The 27,145-nt window shown below is 47.1% G+C and overlaps 1 protein-coding gene across 6 annotated transcripts in view; it reads left to right on the forward strand.

Moving 5' to 3' along the window:
* Positions 1-27,145, forward strand: part of NTN1 (netrin 1) — a 233,169-nt gene that overhangs the window by 151,551 nt on the left and 54,473 nt on the right. Inside the window, exon 6 of one of the 6 annotated variants that reach the window (XM_039501599.1) lies at positions 12,327-12,452. The exons of the other annotated variants lie outside the window; for them this stretch is intronic. Coding sequence (XP_039357533.1) covers positions 12,327-12,412 — 86 coding nt within the window. The 3' untranslated portion in view covers positions 12,413-12,452. Of the gene's footprint in view, positions 1-12,326; positions 12,453-27,145 lie in introns of those variants that run through there. 6 annotated transcript variants of the gene reach the window in all.

A 27,145-nucleotide genomic window follows, 5' to 3' on the forward strand; every position in this document is an offset into this window, starting at 1 on the left:
TTCTGAGAAAGCCCAGGCATCTCATGACATGCGAACCCTCTTATTTTCCCATTCACGCTCCTTCTCCTTGCACAAGAAACAAATACTTGTATACTGTGCAGATGTCGGTGCTGAAGACCCCAGAGCCGATTCTCCTCTCACTCACATCAGCTTTACACCAGTGCAATCCCACTGACTACAATGGAGTTACTCCTGATTAATACCAGCGTATGTCATAGAAGAATGCTCACCCCGGCTCCCATGTCACAAAGTGATTTGCCAGAGATTTATATATAGTTTCCTTGAGGCCTAACATGTCTCAACAGGCAATTACAATGCAAGCAAGAGGCCCCCAGGAAAGTGGACATGGTAACTGATGATGTCCAAAGGCTTGTAGATTCCTGCAGTATTTGAACAGAACTGTCTCTGTGCGGGACTTCGGGAGCAGAGGTTGTTTGCTTTTGTCCCAGCAGTGTAGGAGGATTCATAAATTAGGGATTTTGTACTAAAAGTGATGGATGTCACCTTGACTTGAACTCGGAGTCCCTCACACTGTTCGGTGGCAGGACTTTTCACCCAGTGAACTTTCAGGCCAGTCACATTGCTCCGTACTTAGTAACCCTTTCCACGACAGGGACACCTGGAAAGCGAAAGGGTGAAGGCTTTAGTTTGCAGTGTCACGGAAAGTTGAAGCCCGCTCAATGTTTTCTTTAGCACTGGCGTTTAAGCCTTTGCTCTCTTCCTCCTGTGTCACTCAGTCACAGCAGCAGCAACCCTGCATTTCAACTTGTCTTGTCAGGTTGATTGGTGGCCCAGATTAAAGAGGGGAAATCTGTTGCTCAGGGCAAGAAATATTTGAGGGCCTGGAGTCTGTAACTCTCATCTATGCCTCATGAAGACTGTTCACTGAACTGCAGTCTCCATGGCCCAGGTACGAAGTATGAATCTGTGCAAAAACAAACTCCTCCCAAGCTGTATGTCCCTTAACCTGAGGTTGGTATTGAGAGCTTGCATTGACATTAGGTCAGTTTGTTAGCTGTTGTCTTTTAACGTTAGCAAATTTGTACATGTGATGACAGGAGATTCATGAGTGTTTCAGCAACAAATAAAGCAGTGGTAAGAAGGATTAGCAACAGAAGCAGCCATGCAGAATTGGAACAACTAAGTTGAAAATGCTGGATGTTTGGGTCTTTGTTACACATATCACAACCACGAATCTAAACCTTCCTTGTTACAGCTCCAGCTTGTTTTCTCTTGTTCTTCACTGGGAAGAACTATTTCTCCCTTTGGTCCTTAGGCTGTCATGGTGAACCTCTGAGCAATTATCTTCTCAGACTCTCAGAGTTCCTCAGAAGTTTATATTCTAAGCTTTTCATTGTCTTTGCTACTTTGTTATGAGTTTCTTCCAATTTGCAAACACTCCATTCTTGTGCAAAGTTCCCAGTACTAAACATGCTTCCCTGACATCTTGCTCTCACTGATACTGACGTGAGGTAATAATTCCTTCCTAGGGACCTGGCTATTCTCAGTGGAAATGCATGTGTAGCCTTTTATTTTTATTTAAAGCAAATTTTGTACTGGGGTATTACACCACCATGGGTTCAGCTCTGGTGGCTACAGTTTCAAGCTTAGCAAAGTGAAAGTCACCTCTGCGACTTGCTTCAGATGTAGAGTCTCTAGGAGCACACAAAGTCCAAGGGTGACCACACATTATAGGATTATAGAAGTACAAGGTGGATCAGTAGTTAGAAGAGATAATTAGGTTTTTGGTATATAAGTAAGTAGGGCTGAAACACAAGGCCTATAGGCTGAGGCCTGTAAAATTTTAGCTTAGCCATGCTAGGCTATAGAGTTAAGAAATGCTTAACATAAGTAAATGACCAAAGAATGACCCTATGCCACCAGTTTATGGGAAAACATGTACCAATGGGTGATATTGCAAAAAATTAACTCCCGTGGCCTTACCAAGGTTTCTGACCGTGATAAAATGGACTGGATTCAGAATAAGGATAAGAGAGCTGTATCTTACACTGGCATATCTCTTTGTAATGTGTTTGTTTTCGAAGTTTAACCAATAACTGTGGCAGTGGTTTCAGACAATCTATATTGAGAGAAAGAAAGCAACTTGGGACTGGTCACCGATAACCATCCTCCAATTCAGCACTGGTGAGAAAGTGAGCATCACAAATGGAGAGGAGATGAATAAGACATACTATGCCGTTTATTTGTTTAGCTGTCCAGATGAAAAGCATCTGGTTATCCCTTCACCCCCAGTAGTGTGCTATGAAATACTGGAGGAAAATGACCCTTTCTAGGACCTTTGAAATATTGTACAATTTTTAATTTGTTCAAGTGTAAAGATTAAAAGGCATCTGCTGTCTGATAGCTGCCAAACCATCTAGATGCATCCAGGCAGAGTGCATCTGCTTGTGTTGTTGAGTGTTCCAGGTTCAACTGAGCAGAGCACACCTGCTGAGCTGCTAATCATTGCAGGTGCATATAGGTGGAGCAGGCTTGCTGGGCTGCTGCTAAATGAATGATACATCCCAAGGCAAAACACACCAGCCAAAGCTACCAAGTACATAAGGAACTTCCATGGGCAACACAACTGCTGTGCTGCTGAATGCACAATATCAGGTGTATCCAAAAACTCTAATGATTTCCATGGGATGCTAATGAGTGACAGCAGTGCAACAGGTGCCAGGGGGAACAGGATCTAAAGGGCTAAGCTGGAAATATGCTTGTGACAATCTGGTTGGAATGCTAAGGGAAATGTTGTCCCATTGCTCTCCCTTGACAAAAAAGCAAATTGCCGAAGGAGCTAAACCCAAAGCCCTCACTGGTGCTGTAAATTAAGACTCCTTTGGGATGTGATACATATCATGAAGGTGCTGAGGGACATCTCGGCTGTTCTTGAAATGTGTGGGAATGTACAATAACCCAGTCTCAGTCTGGGGGCCCCCAAAAGGTCTCAGATGAAGAGGAGTACATAAGTGTACGTCAATGGGCAGCGAAGGGGCTAATCCTGACAGTATGCCAGTGGGGGTTTGATAGCGAGTCCATTAGGAGATTCCACAGACTGCAGTTTGTAGTAACACCAAGTCGGCTCCATCAGAGAATGGTAAATTCGAGCATAAGGTCTGGCTCAGACCCGGTTAGAGAAAGGCAGATGGAATATTAAATTTGATGCTCACAGGGTCTGGTTATCGTGGGGTGACTCACAGATGGAGTTAGCTTGCTATCTCGAGGCCAGGGAACACTGTGTTTTTTATGTCATGCCTCGGGGCCCTCTCACAAGCTCTTCCCAATACACTGCAGTGTGATCAGCGTCAAACCAAAACACTGGTGCGTGTATCAAAGGCCATGCCGATGAATATGGACATTCTGTAGCTGAGGAGATGCAGGTGTGGACTCTCATGGCTACTCCTCTGCCCAGCTTGGTTTGGGGTGCCTCTCCAAAGAGAGCTCTGGTAATGGTACTGATTGCCGGCATAAACCATGGTGATGGTGACAGTGTCAGTGCATAGGGCTAATGGATAACCCCTGAGCTGCTTTGTGCATGGATCTCAGGAGGCCGTTTTGCTGGGTTGAGAGTGCTGGAGGCTCACGTCCTTCCCCAGCCCCTGGCAGCAATGATACAAGCTTGTCCCACCCCAATATTCCACTGCCCCCTCTTCCCCACCGATGTACCACAGCCCCGCCCTGGGTTCAGGGGCTGAGAGGGCGATTCAGTCTGCACGGGTCCCCAGTATTTGCCCTGAATTACCGAGACAGTCAGTTAGTGCCCAATGTCATGATGCATTTGGTACCATGGACACTCGCCCTCTCGGAACTGGACTTACACCAACAATTAATTTCACATGCTCATCTGAGCAGCCAGCAGATCAGCTGGGCAGGTCCCACCCGGTTGCCTGAGTTGTGTCCAAAGCGTCTCTTGGCCTGATTCTGATCTCCCTTTGGCTTTGCACTGATGTTACCTTCTTGGCTTCAGTGGAGTAGCTCTGAATTTACACTGGTGTAAATGACAGCAGATTCAGGCCCTAAAACTGAAAGTGAGCTACACAGATCAACACATATGTTACAAAACTGGTTGGGTTGGGTGGTATTTTGTTGCAGCTGGGTTCACGTGACCGTCCCCAGCATCGCCCGTCAGGGCTGCTGGGAACACATGCAGCAATGGCTTGGGGTGCTGAAAGGGCCTGGATTCTGCAAGTCTTTGTGTGGTGTGCAGAAGGTGGAGGCTGAGAGGAGGCTATGCTCAGGCATGAGTTATAGTATGCAAGGTTCAGCCTGATGCACTGAGCTGTGGTAAGTGTATAGCAAGAGCAAAGGCTAACAGAAAGCTTGAAGGGCAAAGAACGGGTGTATCTGAGACGACACTGGCCATAGGATGATCATCTTGCTGCTGAGGTGCTTAGCAACGCTCTCCCCATTCAGGCCCCATTCCTGCGCCGAGGCTGGAGTAGCCCACTTCCAACAAAGCAGCACACATTAGTGCAGGCTCTCAGACTTTTACCTATGCCCAAATACATGCCACACTCCATACCTGTGCTGGACAGGCTCGAGCTTAAGAGGCTATATACCAGTATGTTGGATTTGTTGCTGCTGCATTGTTGTCCTCTGGTGTCAGTGCCTTGTCATGGCGGGGCAGCTTGTGTGCTCTAACGATCCCCAGAGCCTGTGTCGGTGGGGGCTTTTTCTCCTGGCAGGTTCAACCATGCTGATTTGGTCTGTGGGGGAGGGGCCAAACAAAACAGACACCTTGGTCCTCCAGGTTGGGGGTTAGGCACAGGGCTAACAACTCTGTCCCGTAAAAAACAAAATATGTTTCGGAAGCAGCGGCGGAGAGATCGACCGTTACTGTGCGTGATGACCCATATGACTGCCAGTAGTGACAGCCGAAAGGAAGCCATTGGTATGAAGACTGAAATGCTCAACATCAAGACAAAACCCAAACTTGGTTTTTGGAATGTACGGACAATGTATGAAACAGGAAAGCTAGATCAGGTCACTACAGAGATGAGACGCTACAGCTTACACATCCCGGGTGTCAGCGATAGCAGATGGACAGGATCAGGGGTGTTGCCAGCCTTTGGTCGAAAGCGGTGGAACGGTTCCTGCTTGAATGGACATCCATCATCAGCAGACTTATGAGAGCCAGACTGAAAGGGAAATATTACCCTGATTCAGCGCTATGCTCTGACAAATGACAGTGAGGAAGACACAAAGGACAAATTTGACCTTACATTACAGGCGGGGTTAGAGAGAGTACCATGCCACGACCTAACTATCGTCATGGGAGACCTGAATGCCAAGGTCGGTAAGGCCAACACAAACAATGACAGAGCAATGGGAAGACATGGGTGTGGCACCATGAATGAAAACAGAGAGAGCCTTGTGATTTCTTCAATATGAATGACCTAGTCTTCGTCGGAACCCTATTTCAACATTGTGAAATTCACAAGCTGGCATTGTGTTCTCCAAATGTCAGAGATAAGAACCAGATTGACCATATGATGATCAATGGCAAATGGCAATGCTCACTGACAGATGTGAAAGTGAGAAGGGGAGCAGATGCTGCAGCGACCACCACCTTGTGACAGCCTCCATCAAGCTAAAACAGAGAAGTGTGGGTCCACCAAACAAGGGCCATAGACGTTATCACGTTGACAAGCTAAAGTCCCCTGAAATACAGAAGGCCTTCGTTCTGTGTTTAAACAACAGGTTTCAGGCACTTGAAGACCTTGATAAAGAGGAGGGGAATGGAGATGAGATCAACAAGAAGTGGGACAAAGTAACAACAATCTATAAACAGAACAGTGAAGCCTGTCTAGGTTATAGGCAGAAGAGAAGAAAGGAGTGGATTACATCCCGCCCATGGAATGCCATAGAAATCAGATGAGCCCTGAAGAAAAAAGTTTTAGACGCAAAATCCCAGAAGCTAAAGGACAAATATCACAAGTGGTTTAGCAAGGCACACCAGGAGGTCAAACGTCTTGTGAGAGCAGACAAACGACATTATATTGATAATCTGGCAACACAGCTTATCAGTGGTAAACAACAGACACCTACAAACACTCTCATCAGGGACAAACAAAGCCACTTACAGACAACAGAAAAAGAACAAGAAATGCGCTAGACAGAGCACTTCAAAGAATTGCTGAACAGGAAGCCACCTAAAGAGGAAGCAAACATCCGGGAAGCAGAAGATGATCTTGATATCAACACAGACACACCAACTAAGAGAAAGACCGTTCAAGCCCTCGAATCCTTAAAAAATGGGAAAGCTCCTAGCAAGGATAACTGGAATGCAGAATTGTTCAAGGTAAATCCTCAGTTAACAGCATCTATCCTGGCCCCTCTATTTACAGAAGTCTGGGAAAGGGAAAAAGTGCCAGATGAGTGGACCAATGGGGCTATAGTGAAGATATCAAAGAAAGGGACTCTTAGTGATTGGTATCACACTTTTATCTGTGCCAAGCAAGGTATTGTGTAAGATCATGGTCCAGTGTATATCAGAGACAGTTGATAGCATTCTCAGAAAAGAGCAAGCCAGTTTTCAGAAAGGGCGTGGATGCACAGACCAGATCTTCACTCTACGAAACATAATAGAAGAATAATTAGAATGGCAACAGCAATCCTATATAACTTCATAGCCTTTGAGAAGGCTTTTGATAGTATTCACAGGACCAGCCTATGGCACTTTCTGCAGGCATATGGAATCCCTCTCCATACAATCAACATCATCAAAAGTTTCTATTCCAACTTTAAATCCAGTGTTTGATCACAGTGAGCTCAGTTTTGAAGTCAAACAGGAGTACGTCAAGGGTGTGTCATATCTGCAATTCTCTTCAACATTGCGATCAACTGGGTAATGCAGTGTACAACGGAAGACATGCCAAGAGGCATTAAATGGACACTCTTCTCATCCCTTGAAGACCTGGACTTCGCAGATCATCTCGCTCTCCTATCACATCCCAACACCATATACAAGAAAAAACAACTCAACTCAACGCATTCAGCCAGCAAATTGGACTGAAAATCAACTGCAATAAGACAGATATCATGCCCTTTAATATTGCCTCACCATCACCGGTACAGAGAGAGGATTATGTTTTCTCACCAATGTTGAAACATTCACATAATTGGGCAGCAGCAGCAGCCAGGAGGCTGGAACAAACCAGGACATCCAGAACAGAATCAGTAAAGCCAGGAACACCTTCAGGAGCTTAAATACAGTCTGGAAATCATCAAAATACAACACCAAAATCAAACTCAAGATTTATCAGAGCTGCGTACTTTTATAGTACAGAATGCTGGGGAATGAGAAAGTATGACATGTCCAAATTGTCTTCATTCCATATAACTTGCCTCTGTATCTATAAAATCTTCTGTATCTTTTGGCCCAGAACAATCTCAAACCAAGACCTATTCACACAGTCCAGCCAAGAAGATATGAGCACCATCATTACCAGGAGGCACGTGCTTCAGATGGAAACTGATTCCATCACCAGAATAGCAATAAGATGGACACTGGAAGGCAAGCGAAAATGAAGTCACCTGAAAACAACCTGGAGAAGAGCTGTGGAAACTGAGCTGAAAAACCTGGGGCACAGCTGGGGAACCATTGAAAGACTTGCCAGAAACGGACAGGAGTGGAGGAGTTTCGTCGCTGCCCTAACCACCAGAGGCGTAATGGGAACATCATGATGATGATGATGAGCATTGCACAAGGAACTGGTTCAGTCCAGGTCTCTATGTGCAGATTGCCTGCAGTCTGTTCCAATACATTCCTCATCGGTCACCTCAGCCGTCAGCTCGTCTCTAAACATGATCCTTAGCCTAGGGATTACTTGCAAGCACCTTAAAGCCCAAGGATTTGGTATCAGAAATTCAAATTATTCAGTTAGTTTTGATTGGACATGCAGGTCACCTGGTGTCTCTTTGTCCTCTGATTGGATGAGTGTAACTCTTGGAATTCGGTCTTTGCTGCAAATATTTGTCTTTATGAGCCCAAAATTTGCTTTCTGCAAATGTTCACTCCCTCCTTCACGGCCATTCTTCCTGCCAGTAAACTCAACCTCTCAAATCTTCACAGGGAGTGAATGCAAAGGGGACACACATGCAGCCCCAATGAATCCATGCGGGGTGGATATTTCTTGCTGTCTTTGCCAGTCTCTGTCAGACAGCACTCCAATTTAAAGAGACACAATAGACAGCCCACCCCGTTTTTCCCTACCGGTGTTTCAGGTGACTACGCAGTGCTGAGTGTCTGCGGGTGACATGCCTCCCCAATCCGAGTACTGAATTCAAAGTCAGGAGAAAATCAGAGAGAAATAGCTCTCTTTGAAAAGTCAAGAGCCAGCTGCAATGACCTGGCCAAATTCCAGCTAGAGTAATTGTATCTGACTATCCAAAATTCCTCTTGCCACATTGCTAGGATACAGTATTCTTCACACCCTGCCCTGAGTTGTTCCACAGTGGCAAGGTGAGGGAGGTAATATCTTTTACTGGTCCAATTTCTGTGGTGAAAGAGACAAGCTTTCGGCCAACAGAAGTTGGTCTCTTGGTGTAAATTCTGCGGGAGGGCACCAGTGGCAAGACTGCCTGCTCCCATGCCTCCTGAAAGGTGTGTGTAGAGGAGAATCATCCTGCAGCACAGATTGGTGCACCAGCCAGGATGAACTGAACCCAGAGCCTCAAAACACTGAACATTTAAAGCCCTCTATCCGTGCTCATCACCCCTATTAGCATTGCTGTGCAGTGACACAGCTGCAATGCTTAATTTGCGCCAGGGCTGAATCTGGCACCTCCGAGCTTGGGAGAGCATAGCCCCGGCACCTCTGGGCTTCCTGCATCAGTTTGGAAAGTAAAAAAATTGCTTGAGCCCTGGCACCTCTTTCGTTACAAATTAAGCACCGCACAGCTGCCCTGTTTAGCCTGCATTTCAGTGACAGGAGAAGTGATCCTTGTGTATAACACTCTGAGGGATTTTGAAATGAAAGGTCCCATGGTAATATAGCTGAGCATTTGTTATTACTCATTGTTTCACTGGTGTCCACAGTGTCATTATCCAGTGCCTGTAGCCATGTGCCTCTTGCACAGAGAGATGGATCTAGCTACAGTTTATTTTGTGATCTGCTTCTTACTTTTCTGAGCTTTAATACATTTTTTTTTTGAAATCTAGATTTGGGCAAAACACTTAAAGTTAAGCACCTGCTTAGGTACTTTGATTGAGGGCTAAAGCAGGAAAGGAAATTCTTGTTTTCAGACTGCTAGAAGAGAGTTACAAACAGACTGAAGAGCAAACCAAGAATCCCAGCAATCTGGGAACTATGAAAAACGACTCAGCGGTGTCATTTGGATTCCTGTATTGTTTAAAATTAGGATTTCCTCGTTCCCCTGCCTGGATCAGTTACAATGGAACAATCCATCTTTTCAGAAACTGATCATAGCACGAGGCGCCCTCTCTTTAAAAGCACAAGGAAGGTTCAGCCAAATTGAGCAATCTGATTGGCCGGGTATGCCAGAGCGCCTGATGATAATTATTTTTATAACAATTTTATTGGATTTTTTAAGCACCACTTCAGCTGGGGAGCTTGAACCTCCCATATTTTTGTTCCTTCCGTTTCATTATCTGGCCAACGTGTCAGACGGCTCTGGATCTCGGCGCCGTTTAGAGTCCACCGCTGCACACATCCTCCGAGGCAGCCTGCTGAAATCCGCAGCATTTCCTAGACAATCTGTAAGTCAGCGTCTCTGCAGGCTGCTGCTCCAGGAGAAGTAGCCAGGGTTCCTGTGGTACGGCCACAAAGGGCTGTGCAGCTTGAAATCCAGAGAGAAATCTAGGGGGAGGTTTTGTGAAACCAGCTCCTGGAAAGATGCTTCCTTTAACTTGGTTTGTAGCTAAGACTGGCAGAAAGTGGCTTCCTAGCCAACAACTGAATTAGTGTCTCCAAGAAGCGAAGACTTAAGGAGCCTAACAACCGAAGGCTGAGGGGAGATAGGATTGCTCTCTCTAAATACATCAGAGGGATAAATACCAGGGAGTGGGAGAAGTTATTTAAGTTAACAGCCAGTGTTGGCACAAGAACAAATGGGTATAAACTGGCCATCAAGTCTTCAAGTATAGGCTTGAAATTAGGCGAAGGTTTCTAACCATTGGAGGAGTGAAGTCCTGGAACAGCCTCTCAAGGGAAGCAGTGGGGGCAAAAAACCTAACTGGCTTCAGGACTGAGCTTGATAAGTTTATGGAGGGGCTGGTCTGACGAGGTTGCTGACAGTGGCATGCAGCGCATCCCTGACTGCTATTTGCAAAGATGGGACAGTCAGCGATGGGCCGCTGGGGGGGATGGCTCTGAGTTACTACAGTGTATTCTTTCCCAAATGTCTTCCGGGGTGGGCTTGCCCACACACCATATTTGAGATTGCGAAGGAATCCCCCGCTCCCACCCCGGTCAGATTGGCAGAGAGGCACTAGGGGTTTCCATCTTCCTCTGCAGCATGGGACACGGGTCACTTACTGGTTTGAACTAGAGCAAATGGTGGATTCACTGTGCTTTGAAGCCTTTAAATCAAGATTCGAGGACTTCAGTAACCCAGCCAGAGGTTAGGAGTCTGTTACAGGAGTGGATGGGTGAGGCTGTGTGGTCTGCAATATGCAAGAGGTCAGACTAGAGGATCACAATGGTCCCTTCTGGCCTTAAAGTCTCTGAGGATCTAAGTTACAGTTGGGCTAGTCTCAAAAGAGTCAAATTCAGCTCTGGTGTAAGTTGGCAAAACAAGATTGACTTCAGTGGGGTTGCAGAATGTTCTGGTTGTCCCTAACAGTTCTGGATTAGTTTGGTAAAGCAGCTCAAATTCCACTGCTTGTACGAACTGTGTCCACACTCTGACACCCTCTAGGGTCTGCTGCACAGGCCAGGATAGCTGGAGATTTTGGTGGCTGCCTGTTGCTAGCCAGGACAGAAATGAGCACAACCTTTCCTGGCATCCCCTCCTATCTGCAACATGGAAGGTCCAGACAGAGGCACAGTAAAGGAGAAAAACAATGGCGGGGTGGAGGAAGTTTTACAAACCTGGAGCGAAGCTGCCAGTTAGTTCTTCTGTTATCTGAATCTGGCCCAGATTGGCCTGGAAACAATTATCTTAGGTGGATGATTTCAACTAGTAAGTTTACCTAAAGAAATAAATACAGGTGATTTGGGGTCATATGCAACCTTGAATGACTTCCCCCTGGAAATAGATCTAGCAAATTCCACGTCTAGATCTGAACTTTCCCAAAAGGTGATTAGATCCAGGGTTTGGGTTTGTCCCTCTGATTTCCTACCGGTAAGGAAGAGGTGGGATTTATAGCTGTGAATACCAAAGACACTCTTTACTGAGGCTGCTGAACACAGACAGACCCTGTGGATCTCTGACTGTCTTGCAAGCTGTGCTGCCTGCATAGGGTCTTCCGAAATCCTGGCCTAGACTCATCAGCCACGGAAAGCTCTATGCAGCTGTTAGAGAAATAGAAGCCAGCTACAAAGTTAGGCTCCAGATCCAAACGTTCCCTCTGTTTGGGGGGGATCCAATATGGAGATTGAATCAGGCCCAGCTGGAGTTCCTGTAGTGTGCAGGCAGGATTGATATCTTCCGGAATCAGCTCCTGAGATGTGAGGCGGGCAGCTGCTCTCTGTGTTGGAACAATTTGAAATAGATTCGAGGGGAGGAAAAAAATAAACCCCTGCAAGCTGTGAGAGCCTTTCGAGACTGTTCCTATTGCTAAGCCTCACTTGGAAAAAAAACACAAACACAGGCTATGGCTCCAGTCTGGGCAACAGAAACTTTATAAGAAACATTAGAAAACATTCATTTAAAAACATCATTTCTCCAGGAGGGAAAACTCTCTTTCCAGCTCATGTGCTGAGCTGATCCGCCCAGCAGCCTTATCGTGCTTTTATATTTGTCCTTAAAGTGACTCCAAAATAAAGATCAATGCAGGACTCTGATACAGGGGTTGCCAGTTGGCAAGGACGGGCAGAGTATGGGAGCCACAGGCTCGATACTGCATGGTGCTGAGCACCAACTCCCACTGACTTATGTGACAGCTGAGGAGGGTTAGCACTTCTCGAGAGGGGCCCTGCACACCATAGGATTGGACCCCTCATATTAATCCAGGGGCTCAGATCACTTTCTGATGTACTTGGGAAAGCATAGGCAGCATTCCCCTAGCCAGGCAGATACCCTACAGTTTCTACACTACAGTTTCGGTCTCTGCCTGCAAAACGGTCACTGCTTCTCCGAACCTCTTGCATCTGTAAGTTTCAGCTGGAGCTGACTTTGCTGGTACTTCCTGCCTGCAGTGGGACCAGGAAAACAAGAGAAACAGCCTTTCTCATGGTGTTCTAGCACCCCAGCCTCTGGGTCTGGCCAGGACCAGGAAGCCTGAAAGAAATACTGTGCAAAAGGAAGACATCAGTAGCATCGAGTGACTAAACCTAAACTAAATAAATCAACAAATAACTAACATGCCAGGTTCCAGTCTGGGTGAAGGGTCAGAGGAGGTTAATTTCATCTGCCCATTCTCCATTGCAGATCAGCATTGCAGAGACATACCAGCCACCGTTGCTCCCAAACAATCCAGAATGGTCAGAGAGATTAGGGGGCTTCCACAGGAAGCCAACAGTGTTCTCCACCTGCGCAAATGTACCTGCCCTGTGGCCAGGAAGGCTCTATGGCAGAAAGTTAAATGGAGGTTTCCATAGTGTTGAGCACAGCTTAATGGGGAACATATCTTACAGCCATGGGCGCCAACTTATATGGGCTCCTGGGGCTTTAGCCCCAGGAATATTCACAGTCAGGGGCTCTGCTCCAGCAATATTTGGAGCTAGGTTTCTCCCCTGCTCTGTGCTGCCGGCAGCTGCCGCGAGCCCAGAGCCTTTTAAATCCCAGCCGCGGCCGGGAATCAGAGGGCTCTGGGCTGCCTGCTGCGGCGGGGAGCCCAGAGCCCTTTAAATCCCAGCCGTGGCCGGGAGTCAGAGGGCTCTGGGCTCCCCGCGGCTGCCGGCAGCCCAGAGCCCTCTGACTCCTGCCGGGGCTGGGATTTAAAGGGCTCTGGGATCCCCGCGGCTGCCAGTAGCCCACAGCCCTTTGAATCCCAGCCCCTGGCCGCTGATTGCCCCCTCCCCAGACCCCTGCCCCAACTGCCCCCCAGGACCCCCACCCCCGATCTAAGCACCACTGGTCCGTGTCCCCGGATTACCCCCTCCCAAGACCCCTGCCCCTAACTGCCCCTTGGGACCTCAGCCCCTATCTAAGCCTCCCTTCTCCTTGTCCCCAACTGCCCCCTCCTGAGACCCCACCCAACTTCCCCCCAGGACCCTCCTACCTGTCCCCTGATAAACCTCCTGGACTCCCATGCCTATCCAATTGCTGCCTGTCCCCTGACTGCCCCTCCGAACCTCTGCCCCATCCAACCCCCCCTGCTCCTTGTCCCTTGACTGCCCCCCGGAACCCCGTACCTCTTCTCCAACCCCCAAACTGCTTACTGTGCCACTCAGACCAGCGTGTCTGGCTCCGTGCAGCTCCAGACAGTTGCTGCCATGCTCCCCCATGGAGCCCACAGCCCTCTCCCACCCCCAGCACCTGCCTTCCAGATTTGAACACCTCAAAATTCAGGAGTGCTCAAACTCGGTTTGGGCAGCTTTTACTTCATTTCTCCCAAATCAGTTTCCCCTGCAAGGTGCCAACTGAAGGTGTTGGAGAACAGAGAGATTGGGTGGCCTCCTAATGCCTGGAAAAGAGACAAAGGCCGGAGGAGGGAGTGTCAGTCCCTGTGTGGACTTCTGGGAAGTGCATGGTGTGGAAGGGGATGCTGTGATGCTTTGGAACAACTCCATACCAAGCCAGTCAGGACTCTGGGGGAGCCTCCTCTCTTGGAGCATACTGTCTCCAGGGCAAGAAGCTTACACCTTCCTGGGTCTGACCTCGGAGCATTCAGCATGCCCTTCCACATCATGCACTTTCCACAGCGAGTCTGCCCAGGCTGGTTCTGGGGCAACCAGAGGTCCCTGCACCCCAACTCCACAGTCAGATGTGACTCTCAGCCAGACAGTAAAACAGAAGGTTTATTAGATGATGGGAACACAGTTTAAACAGAGCTTGTTGGTACAGAAAACAGAACCCCTCTGTCAGGTCCATCTTGTGAGGTGGGGAGCCCAGAACCAAGTTCTGGGTCTCTCCCCATTTCCCCAGCCAGCTCCAAACTGACACTCCCTCTGGCCTCTGTGTCTCTTCCGGACAGGGAGGCCACCTGATCTCTTTGTCCCCAACACCTTCAGTTGGCATCTTGCAGGGGAAACTGAGGCACCCACACAGTATTCAGAGAAAATATTAAGAACATTCCCACTTCATCACAACAGGTGCAACAAAATATAATACTGTATATTGAAGTAGGCCAGTGCTGCTTCTGACTTTCCACTTTTAATTGACCCTTGTAATCTTGTGGCACTGACGCGTTGTAGCTTCATTTTATATCAGCTTACAGGGCGGGAGCGGGGTGGGGCACCACCATTTTGGGCCCCACCAAAAATTATACAAACCTGCCGCCTATGCTTACAGCAACCTTCACTCACATTCATGTGCATTCATGGACACATGAGCCTCCCATTCATGGTCACATAACTCCCCTGGCAGTAACTGCAGCAATTGCCTGCATGGCAAAGTGCCATTAGGAAAGGATTTAATGTCTTGCTAGTATGATTTAGCATCTGGAAACAAGTGGCCAGCACTGTGGGACCTTCCTGATCTGAAGTAACATCAGCAAGGGGTGCAAGGAACACAGAGGACAGTTTGGCAGCTAATGGGCTATGGAATTCCACTGAGCCCCTCCAGGACTTAGGGCCCAAACCAAACCACAGCTATCCAAGCACCCCAGACTTGGGGTGTGGATCTACACTTTGAAACGTAGGCCTATTCTCGATTGATTACCTAAATCATTGGACCCACTCATACTCCTGGACACATCAGTGGCAACCTCCCATTAACTTCAATGGAGTTCAACCCCCGAGGCAATATGGTGGCTAGACTTTGTTGGGCCGATAATAATGTCTGTAGTCATGTGCTGAGATAAGGGCCCTCAGATCTGACTGTTTGGGAGGGGCAATCAGCTGGTCACTGCAGAGGTTAGGAGACAATCCCACAGTCTCCTCTTCAACCTCCACAATGGTGCAGGCCCGTGAAGGGAAGGATGGGAGGGGTCCACCTTTCGCTGAAGTATAACATACTGGCAGCTGCTGAAGGCAGGATACTCACTTGATATTAGTGGGGGAAACCCATGGACCAGATTCTGCTCTCTTCTACACCAATGTAAATCTGCAGTAACTCCAGGGACATCAGCATATTAGTCCTCTCTACAGTACAATGTTTATCGGGCTTTGTCACCAAGTGGTGACGGCGTTGGCTTGGAGCATGGTTTGTGCTTACACGCTGGGTGGTTAATACTCAGTAAGCATGGCAGTATGCCACCCTGACAGGAAGCACAGGCTCATCTTCCAGGAACCGCTTTGAGACACTGTTTTCTAGCAGTCCAGACAGCAATGTCCGATGGTGCGGGAAGGATTCAGATTCCAATTCAGACAGGAAACCCTAACTCTGTGTAACTGGTTTGGCTGGCCCTTCTTCCTCCCTGCTCTGTGTGCACTAGGACACCACCCAGAGTGCATTGGCATTTCTTGGGCATGCCCCTTGGGTACTCTGCTCCAAATATAGGGCTGGAAAAGGACCTTGAGAGCTCATTAAGTCCAGCCCCCCACACTGAGGCAGAAGCAAGTAAATCTAGACCATCCCTGACAGGTGTTTGTCCAACCTGTTCTTTAAAACCTCCAATGATGGGGATTCCACAGCCTCCCTGGGGAGCCTGTTCCAGAGCTTAGCTACCTTTAGAGTTAGAAAGATTTTCCTAATATGTATTTTCCTAATTCTCCCTTGCTGCAGACTAAGCCCATTGCTGCTTGTCTGTTAGGAATCAGGGCCTGCATCAGAGCTTGTCTTGAGGCAACCCCATCAGTGCAGCTGGCCTGCAGCAGGCAGCTGGATTGGCCGGCCCACTGGAGGGCCAGCAGCAGCAGCTCACTGGCTTTGCCATTCTCATGCCCACACCCACCACTGCCCTTGCTCCTATCTTACCTTGTTTCTGCCGCTCCTGCCTTACACCCATCCTTGCCTGCTCCTCTGCTCCCTCCAGTTCCTGACCTCAGGCTTGACCCTTGGCTCCAGCTTCTGACTATCAACTCCAGCTTGACCCTGAGCTCTGATAGCCAGTTCCTGATCTCCAGCTTGCCCTGTGGCTCTGGCTAACGACTACTGACTCAAGCTTAGTCTCTGGTTCCAAAGCTTGGTTCGCAATGCCTGCTCTGACCACTAGGCTAGACTGTCCTCATCCCAGTTGTCCAACATTGTACAACCTGCGGTGGACATGGAGAACAGCTGATCCCCATCCTCTTTCAAACAGCCCTTCACATATTTGAAGACTGTGATCAGGTCCCCCCTCAGTCTTCTTTTCTCAAGACTAAACATGCCCAGTTGTTTTAACCTTTCTCACAGGTTGGGTTTTCTAAACCCTTTATCCCTTCTGTTGTTCTCCTCTGGACTCTCTCCAATTTGGGGGGAGGGATAGCTCAGTTGGTTGAGCATTGGCCTGGCAATGCTCCTACTAATACAGCCCAATATGCCATTGGCCTCTTGGCTACAAGGGCACACTGATGACTCATATCCAGCTTCTCATCCACTAATCGCCAGGTCCTTTTCTGCAAAACTGATGCTTAGCCAATCATTTCCCAGCCTGTAGAGGTGCATGGGATTCTTCCATCCTAAGTGCAGGACTCTGCACTTGTCCTTGTTGAACCTCATCAGATTTCTTTTGGCCCAATCCTCCAATTTGTCTAAGTCACTCTGGATTCTATTCCTACCCTCCAGCATATCTACCTCTCCCCACAGCTTAATGTCATCTGCAAACTTGCTGAGGGTGCAGTCCATCCCATCATCCAGATCATTAATAAAGATGTTGAACAAAACGGGCCCCAGGACCAACCCCGGGGCACTCCGCTTGATACCAGCTGCCAACTAGACATTGAGCTGTTGATCACTACCCGTTGAGCCTGACAATCTAGCCATCTTTCTATCCACCTTATAGTCCAGTCATCCAATCTGTACTTCCTTAAATTGCTGGCAAGAATAGTGGATCAAAAGATTTACTAAAGTCAAGATATATCACATCCACCGCTTTCCCCATATCCACAAAGCCAGTTATCACATCATAGAAGGCAATCAGGTTGGTCAGGCATGACTTGCCCTTGGTGAATCCATGGTGACTGTTCCTGATCACCTTCTTCTCCGCCAAGTGCTTCAAAATGGATTCCTTGAGGACCTGCTCCATTATTTTGCCGGGGACTGAAGTGAGGCTGACCGGTCTGTAGTTCCCCAGGTTCTCTTTCTTCTCTTTTTTAAATATGGGCACTATATTTAGACTATATTTAGTCCTTCCCCAAGTTTGAGAGGACTAACGTCTGGGGTTCTGATTGAGGCTCTTCTCTAATAACAATGTGGGGTGTTTCACAAATCAGCTTCTCCTCCCTACAGGACTGCCCTTTGGCTGGTGTACTGTAATTCTGCTTTCCTGCTGTGTTCCCAGGCAGCCACACTCACATCCCCTCCTTCTGATCCCAAGTTCCTTCCTGGACTGAGAGCCTCTGTGCAAGATGCCATCCCAGGCCAATGACGCACTGCTAAGTCACTCTCGGGGAACTGGAAAAACACACCAGAGAAATTCCACAGTGCAGGGTGGGCAGACTTGGCATGTTTCCAAGATTTACCACAGGACCCGGGTGCAGAATGGAGCAACAGTTCCTGGAGGTTTCCAATGACCTTACTCTTCCCCTTTGTTGTGTAAAACTGTGACATTTAATTTGCAAGAGCTGTTGTGAAACATGATTATGCAAGTACCAGCATTATTGAAAACTGGACACAAAAAACCCTGGAGAACATACTGTAGGGAACATTTCTGCACTGGCCGGAGGATGGACTATGCTTGACCTAAAAAGTCAATTCCATTTCTGTGAATCAATGCAAATGTGATCTCATGGAGGGGGAGTGGAGGGGAAGGAGAAGGAGCAGAGACACAAGAGAATGTTGGTTATTATCTTGGGCTCATAGAAATTGAAATCAACCCCTGTGAGCCCATCTTTGTGTTAATGTAGAGAACAGCATTGTCATTCTCTTCAAAACATGTCAACTATCCACCTATTTGTATGGAAATGTCACCATTTAAAATGCCCAAATCCTTACAAATAACACACAATTGTATCCACAGGAAACATCTTATGGCTCAGATATTTTGGGGGGCTGGTCACTGTGAATCACAAGGTATGTCTTCACTTCAGAGTTAGCCAGGGTGATCAGCACCTGGGTTTGAGCCCCTCTGCTAGCCTAGCCTGAGTGTGAGCAGCCGCACGGCAAAGCCCTACCATGTCCTCACTGGTACTGCACTCTCTCATGTGTGTCACCCGGATTTCTGGGACCATATCCCATGGTTCTCTGTGCTGCAGTAAGCACAGCCTCTGTATGCATCTTTCTTCATGAATTGTGGGAAATCTTGTCTGCCCTTCTGGGCATACGGGGTAAATTGTCGGAAGGCAGTGGAGGACTATCAACACTCAATGGATTTAAGCTGCATTTTCACTGCAAAGTAGATGGGTTCCCAGCCGAAGTGAAAGCAGAACCCAGGCTCTATCCCACATCCCCAGCCAAACCAGCTAGCCTGGGTTGAAAGCACCATGAACCATGGGTGAGAGGGTTTTGTGTGTAGATGGGAGTGGGGTTACTGGCTACATCCAAGTTCTTATGGCGACATGCCCTAGAGGGGGGGATTTGGAGGAAGGGTTTATTAAAAGGTTCCAGGGGTTGATAATGTCATAAATCAAACATGGGAATGTAAACCAAATGTCCCAATCCTACTAGACCCATGGTCTCCCCTCCCAGTAACATGACTGGTTTTACCATGAGTAAATATCTGCTCTTCATCCCAAAATTGCTCTTGCTTGTGAATGGAACAGGCACATAGTGTGTTTGTTTGTGTGCATAGTGGGTGGCGAGTTCTACTGGTCACACTTAATCTCATACTAAGTGGTGAAGCACTGGAATGGGTTATCTAGGGAAGTGGTGGAATCTCCCTCCTTAGAGGTTTTTAAGGCCCAGCTTGACAGAGCCCTGGCTGGGATGATTTAGTTGGTGTTGGTCCTGCTTTGAGCAGGGGATTGGACTAGATGACCTCCTGAGGTCTCTTCCAACCCTAATATTCTATGATTCTAAGCTCTTGTCAATGCCCATGCCAAGCAATTCCCAGTGGCTATTTCCCATTTCCCAGTGGATACTTCCCAAGAGCTAACAGTGCTTTCATAGACTGTAAATTCCTTGTTTAAAAAGCACTAGCAGCACATTGGAGGTACTACCATAATCTGAATAAAATCCATAATTATACGAGGGAAGTGTCACTCCACCACTAGGTGCCTTAGTGCCTAGAAATAATAAACTAAGGGAAACAACTAAGGGAAATTAGGTTTTGTAATGACCCATTCCATCATGTGCCAGCAATGCCCCTCTGCCATATACATTGGCCAAACCAGACAGTCTCTACACAAATCTGACATCAGGAATTATAACATTCAAAACCAGTAGGAGAACACTTCAATCTCCCTGGTCACTCAATAAAAGACCTAAAAGTGGCCATTCTTCAACAAAAAACCTTCAAAAACAGACTCCAACATGAAACTGCAGAACTGGAATTAATTTGCAAACTGGACACAATCAAATTAGGCCTGAATAAAGACTGGGACTGGATGGGTCATTACAAAACCTATTTTCCCCATACTATTTTCCCCCTACTGTTACTCACACCTTCTTGTCAACTGTTTGAAATGGGCCACTCTCATTACCACTATGAAAGTGATTTTTCCTCCCTTGGTATCCTACTGTTAATTGAATTGTCTCGTTAGACTGACCCCCCACTTGGTAAGGCAACTCCCATCTTTTCATGTGCTGTGTATTTATACCTGCTCCTGTATTTTCCACTCCATGCAACTGATGAAGTGGGTTCTAGCCCATGAAAGCTTATGCCCAAATAAATGTGTTAGTCTCTAAGGCGCCACAAGGGCTCCTTGTTGTTTTTACTGATACAGACCAACACGGTTACTGCTCTGAAACCATTCTTAACTCCAGGCTCCTTTGCTGTGTTCATCATGTTTAACACTCGACTCCTGCTCTAAAGAATAACACCTCACAATGGGATCCCTTTACAATGGAGGAAGCCAAAGGTTGTGCCAAAGGTTAGAAGGCTGTGAGGGGTCACTGGGGACTCCCCAACCAACACAAAGGAAAGCTGTATGCCTTTACCCCTCCAGTTCTTACTATTTTCACTCTGCTTTGGTTTTGCAGGTGGATGCTGCTATTTTGCAACAATGGGGCATCTTGGTAGGAGTTGGAGGGCAGGGGGAGTGAGCGTGGATGGCCTTTATAAGTGCACCTCACTCCCCCTCCCCACACCCACCCTTATCCTTTGCAAAGCAAAAAGTCCTTCTATGGAGGATTTTATTTTGTCTTGGGAGTTGAGTCTCGTTGGAGTCTTTGTGTCGGTCTCCTCAGAATGCAGGGCAGCCAAGATCAGCTTTTCTGTTGCCGGGGAGGAATTTATTATTTTTGATGGCATTCCCATGGAGAGATTGAAGCATCTTGAAGGAAAATGCTGGAGGCAGGAGGAGGTTTCTTCTCTGGGTGTGCACTGAAGATGTCCTCAGCTAAGTTTGGTTTTTGCTTCGTATTTTTAAGTGGAATGAAAGCAACCGTGGATGTTTCCTTCACTTACAGACTGTGCTACCAGTTCATGGGGCTCTTGGATTTCCAGCACCAAGAGCAAGGCAGTGTGAAAGTGATGCAGGGCTCAGAGTCAAAAAACAGCCAAGGTATTTTTCTCAGAGTTAGCCCAAAACCAGACCCTTGAACCTGAAGCCCTTTGAACTTTGGTTAAGTTAAAATCAGAACCTCCAGATCCAGACTCTTCTCTGTGGTTGTAACTCCAGGTCTGATCTAAGATTAGACAGGAGCAATTTGCTGGCTTCAGCTTATGGCATTTCAGCCAGGATTTCAGAACTGTCAAATCTGCCATTTGAACCCCACGTTGCATCCACCAAGAGTGCCCCTGCCAGGCTGCCTGGTGAATTCCCCAGGGGAAGGGGATTCTTTCAGACAGACTGGGAGTGGGCAGGGAGTTCTTACACACCAGTGATTCTGCACTGGGCAGTGGCACATCTCAGGGCAGCCTGCAGGAGCTCTGACCTACACCAGCAGAGGGATGGATTTGGTAAGCAGCAGAAGGCATGTCAGTTCCAGGATGCCACCAGGACTTTGTGCTAACCTCTCTGAGTGGTCCTTTCCATGCTCTTAGGCTGGGGCCAAGCAGCTGGCTCAGCAGGCCTATGGGATGAGTTTGCAGCTCCCTCACTACAGAGGCAGGTCCTTGGGGCTCACTGCTTCATGATCCCAAACTCAGAGGCCGGCTCTTTGCCTTGTGTTCCAAGGATATTGCCTTAACCGTCCTCAGCATGCACAGCTGCAGCGACAGTCACGTCCTGTGGATCTTGAACTTGCCCTGAGATGCGGTGGGGTTTTCTGGTGGCAAAGGATTGGCTTGGCGCAAGTTATACAGGAGAGGCCTGTGCTTGCACAGCCCTCTCAGTGGAACAGGACCAAAGAGGAGCCCAGCTGTGCAGGATATGAATGAGTGGGGAACAGTGCTCAGCAGTGCCAGGCATTCATGTTGTTTCTTTAGCAGGTCTGAAATGTTTCTGCTGTGTGCTTGTTTCTGTGCATGGGAAGTGGATTGTTTTAACAGGTCAGCTTCCCATCCTATTCTATATTTTTCCGCTTGCAAATTCAGAATTAAAAGGACAAGCAAAATATCTCTCATACAGCTTTATTTTGTTCTTCCTGGACAATATGTCAGGTAAGGAAAGGCTTATGGAGGTATCTGATTTCAAACTGGAATTGTCCACAGATCTGGTGAAATCACAGAATTCCTCTTCCACTGTGCACACAACCAACCTTCATAAAATAGTGAGAAACTAACTGATTAGGCTTAGTTTATTAAGGTCTAACATGTAACGTCTTGGCAGTCTGCTGGGTATTATATTAGGTGAAAAGGTGTGCACACACACAGATTAGTTAAAACAGAGCAATGGGTGCAAATGCATCCACTTTCCACATGTGCAGGGTTATGAAATATTCCTGTTTAGGTAAAGGCTCTCTAATCAGAGAAAATGAATGGGCAGGGATTTCTGTGGTGGCTAGAAACTGCCAGTCTCTGAGCAGCAGTTTCTTTTATTGAGAACAGTCCTTCCCCATCTCAGCAAACTGGGCATATTCTCCCAACCTCATAGAATCATAGAATCAATCATCAGAAGAAGGGACATGATCATCCAGTCTGACTCTCCTCCTGCCTCCTGTGCAACACAGCAGCGATCTCCACTCCTCTCCATTAGTTTCCCCCCCCCCCCCCTCGGGAGAGGAGGAAAAAAAAAACCACCACAGCCAAGCCTCTACTGGAGGAAAATTCCTCCCCCACCCAAATAATATGGCGGTCAGCTGCCAGCAGCATGCGCAGAAGACTCTCCAGCCAAACCCTCTGGAAAAACTTACTTGAATGCAAATGAATTAGGGAGCCCACACGCCTAATGCATCACTGTTTCTTGTTCTAATGAGGATGAGGTTCTAATGATGACACTGTGCTTTTTCATCCAAAGAACTCAAAGAGCTTTACAAAGGTAGGTAAGTAGCCAGTGGGTGAGTGGTGCTCTTTCAATTTGGTATTACCAAGTGGATAAGTATTATTGTCACAATGGAGTATTAAAAATGACATGCACAGAAAGATGCTTGCCCTTTACCGGTCTGGTCTACACACAAAGTCGTATCACGTTAACTCAAGTTCATTTTTTAATCAGTTTAGTTAAACCAGTGTACAACCCTGAGTTGGCACTCTTAGGTTATGTCATCACTGCCGAAAAAGGTGTGCTCTTACAGCAAGAGAGCTCTGGTGTGTTACCTCTCCCACCGTGGAAACAAGGCACTGTAGCTCAGCAAGGTCTAGGGTGACCAGACAGCAAGTGTGAAAAATCGGGATGGGGGTGGGGAGTAATAGGAGCCTGTATAAGAAAAAGACCCAAAAATCAGGACTGTCCCTATAAAATCAGGACATCTGGAAACCCTAGCAAGGTCACCCCCTCCCCGGGGGGTGAATCATAGTGTTGAGGTTGCCTAGCTACATCAAAGTAAATTCTATCCGAGTCTTGTCTCCACTAGGACCATACAGTGGGATTGCTAATGCACATTAGTTATATTGCTTTAAAGAACCACCTTTTGGGGCAGTGAAGCCTCAGTTTTATACTGATTTAACCCCAGCATATATCAGTTTAGCTTGTGTGGTAAACTTTAAGACGCTACTAAACCTCTATAAGTGTAGTGTGAAGACATAAAAACAAAAAGAGCCATGCTTTAAACAGCAACTAGAGAACTCCTTAACCAGAAAGTTCCTACATTTATTAAGCTCCCCTCCACAACACATCCTGTGCTTTCTGGTACCTATGGAGGACCAGGAACTCAATAACCATTCCACATCTCCCTTTCTTTATAATAAAAGATTAAATCTTAAAATATAAACCTATATATATACTGTGATGGAGCAAGGCCGGATGGCTACAGGAAAGTATTGAGGAGCAGGTATGTTAGCTCCAGGCTAAGCAAATCCCTAGTACCATGGGAACCAAAATGGCAGTTGCTCCAGGCTAATTAAGGCACCTAGGCTGGCTATGCGAAGTAGCAGAGAGTAGCGGTCAAGCAGTCAGTGGTTAGCAGCAGCATAGAGACTGCTGTGCTGCACAGGGGCCTGGCTGGAACCCGAGTAGAGGGGGGGCCCGGGTTCCCTAAGCCCGCTACTCCTACAATCTATGGGTTTCATCAAGGGGAAACCACTGAGGGGAAGAAATCCGCCAATAAGCGCAGGACCTACTAGAGGAGAGGAGGAACTTTGCCACAATACAAACAATTCAATAAAACTCCAGATTCCTTAAAACTATTTACACTACTCTGTTCCTTTATCGGTTGCATTTAAACAGTCCTGAGCAGTATTCTAAAGATTGAGTCTTTGGAATGGAGGGAAGGAGGTCTTAGCAGTTCTCCAGAGCGTGTTCTCACTTCTGTTAAGTTTGCATGTGAAGTTCCCTGTGGAACTTCCTGACAGAGGACCTGCAGGTCCCAGATCGTCTCTTCATTGTGTTGAGAAATATTGAAGATGAACCCGAAGCTGTCATATGAAGCTGTATTGGTGCCACAGGTAAAGGTACCCTTAGTCTGCTGGCGATAGTCCAGACTCAAAGAGTGTTGACTGATATGCCAGGAGTGCTTTTTATGGGTCCACTGATTTTGTTAGAAGTCTTTCTAAAGTCTGTACTGCTCTCTCCACCTCCCGGTTGCTTTGGGGGGAAAATGTGGACTACGAGTACAATGTTCACAATCAAAGCCCTGAGCAAATGCTAGGAATATTTCAGCAGTAAATTGAGTCCCATTATCTGCTATTAGGATTTCAGGACTCTAGGTCTTGCAAAGATTGATGTTTGGTTCTGGATGACCTGTGCAGATGATGTCTGCGTATAGCCAAGTCAGTGTATCTGGAGAAGTAGTCGACGACAGAAATGTATGTGTGTCTTTTCCAGAAAAACAAATCTGTGGCTACCCCCTGCCAAGGTCTGCCAGGTAGCTCTGTAGAAAGTAATGGTTCTGGTGATTAGTTTTTTCCCCCTTGTTACATAACTTGCAGTCCTCTGCTAACATCTAAATTTGCCTACTCAGACAGGGCCACCATATGGATTTTTGTGCGTGTGCACTGCACTTGTTCATACCTTGGTGTCCCTCATGGATTTGGGAGAGCATCACTTTCGGAACTACCGCAGGGATCAGAATGTGCCATCCTTTCAGAAGTAAGCCATTGGCCATGTGAAGGTCATTTTGTTCCTGCCAATATGGTAGTAGTTCTGTTGGAAGTTGACTCCCAGCCGAATTCTTTGGCAGAGTTGAGTCTGTTTCATGCAAGTCTCATCCTTGTTCATCTCTAATTTGCTGAAGTCAGCTGGCAGATGCTGGAATTTCTGGCAGAACAAGGTCAGTGTAGATTTTGACATCTTTCTCTAAAGCTTTTCCTCCTTCCATCGATGGATGCTCAACTGGGGCTCTAGATAGAGAGTTTGCTTCTGTGAGTGCTTTCCCTGGTATGCGCTTGGTGTTGAAAGAAAGTCACATCATCAGCCATAGTCAAAATCTTTGAATCCTAGGGGAAAGGTCAGCCAGTCATTTTTAACCCAATAATGCCACTAAGGGCCTGTGGTCTGTTTCTATGTTAAAATTCAAGCCAAACAGCTATGAATTGAGCCATTCACAGGTTCAAGTGACTGCTAGAGCTTCCTTTTCCAGTTGAGCAAACCACTGCTCAGTTTCTGTGAGGCTTCTTATTGTGAATGAAGCAGGTCTCTGGTCTCCTTCTGGCTGCTTCCGTGTGAGCTCTCAAATCATATGAAGATGTGTCCACTGCTACCATTGCTGGATAATTTATCGAATATTGTGCCAAAACAGGTGGAGATGTCAGTAGTTCTTTTATTTTATTAAATGCATTTAGGTGTTGGCTACCCTAAATAGACATATCATGACCATTAAGGACATCAATTATGGGTTTTGTTAGATGAGCTACATTTGGTAAGGTTTTCCCAAAATCAATTGGCATGCCCAGGAATCTTCTTACAGCAGAAATATCTTTGGGTTTGGATAAGGTGACTAATGCCTTCAGCTTGTCTGAATTCTAGTTTGCTAATTATGTGTCATACAAATGTTATCTGCTCCTTTCCAAATTCACATTTCTCATTCAGAATGAGGCCAGCTTGTTGGAAGCATCTCAAAACTGCACGTAGTCATTGATCATGTTCATATTTCTCTGTGTCATATACCAGATAGGTGCTGAAGCACCCATGAAAAAAATTAGCACATGCTTAGCACCCACTGGAAGCCAGCTCCCTTTCTCCCTCCCTCCAGCACCTCCCACCTGTTGGTGGCCCTGCCAATCAACTTCTCCCGCTCCCACCCGGCACCTCCCAACTGCTGCGGTCAGCTGTTTTGCGGCATGCAGGAGGTGCTGGGGGGAGGGGGAGGAGTGTGGAAGGGGCATGCTCTGGGGAGGGGGTGAACTTGGTGGGAAGAGGTGGGGCGGGGATGAGAAGAGGTGGGGTGGAGGTGGGGACTTGGGAGAAGGGGTTGGAGGGATGGGGCTTGGGGTGGAGTTGGGGGGTTGAGCACCCCCTGGGCCCGGAGGAAGCTGACTATGATAGCCATGATATACCAATACTAACACATCATCTGCCTAGCAAAGGATGCCAGGCAAACCTGACACAATCTGAGAGATTCTCTTTTGGAAATGTTCTAGTGCTGAAGATATACCAAATGGAAGACAAGTGAAACAGTACCTTCCAAACAGGGTGATGAATGTAGTTAATGGTATAGATTCTTTAGCAAGTGGAATTTGCCAGAAGTCTGCTGTAGCAGCTAACTTTGAGAAGACTTTGGCTTCTGGTAACTGACCTATCATCTGGTTCACTGGGCTAGGGAAGCTATCAGGGCAGTAAAAAATATGCACATGTCTTTCTCTGCACACACTTACCTTAAGTTGTGTCAGGTTGAGACAAATTCAGATTTTGCCTTTGAGCTTTGGTACTACTACAGTCCCCACACACCAGTGAGTGGGTTCTTCTATCTGGGAAATAACTCCCATATCTTCCATTCCCTTTCACTCTCCTTTGACTTTCCCTAGCAAGAGTATAGGAACGCAGTGTGGGACTGTGGACCCAAATGTATTTTGTACTGCCCTGACAGCTTTCCTAGCCCCGTGAAGACATGTGGTTACATCTCCTGTTTAGTTTGCTTTTTGCCATTAATGCACTGCAGTTTCTCTATGACATGTAGTCTTGTATTGCTGGCAACTCTAGTAGGGGAGTTGTCAGTTCTTGTATTACATTTATTATTTGATGAAGAATTTTCCATC

Source organism: Mauremys reevesii, linkage group 15 (assembly GCF_016161935.1).
Source record: "Mauremys reevesii isolate NIE-2019 linkage group 15, ASM1616193v1, whole genome shotgun sequence".
Lineage (NCBI taxonomy): Eukaryota > Metazoa > Chordata > Testudines > Geoemydidae > Mauremys > Mauremys reevesii.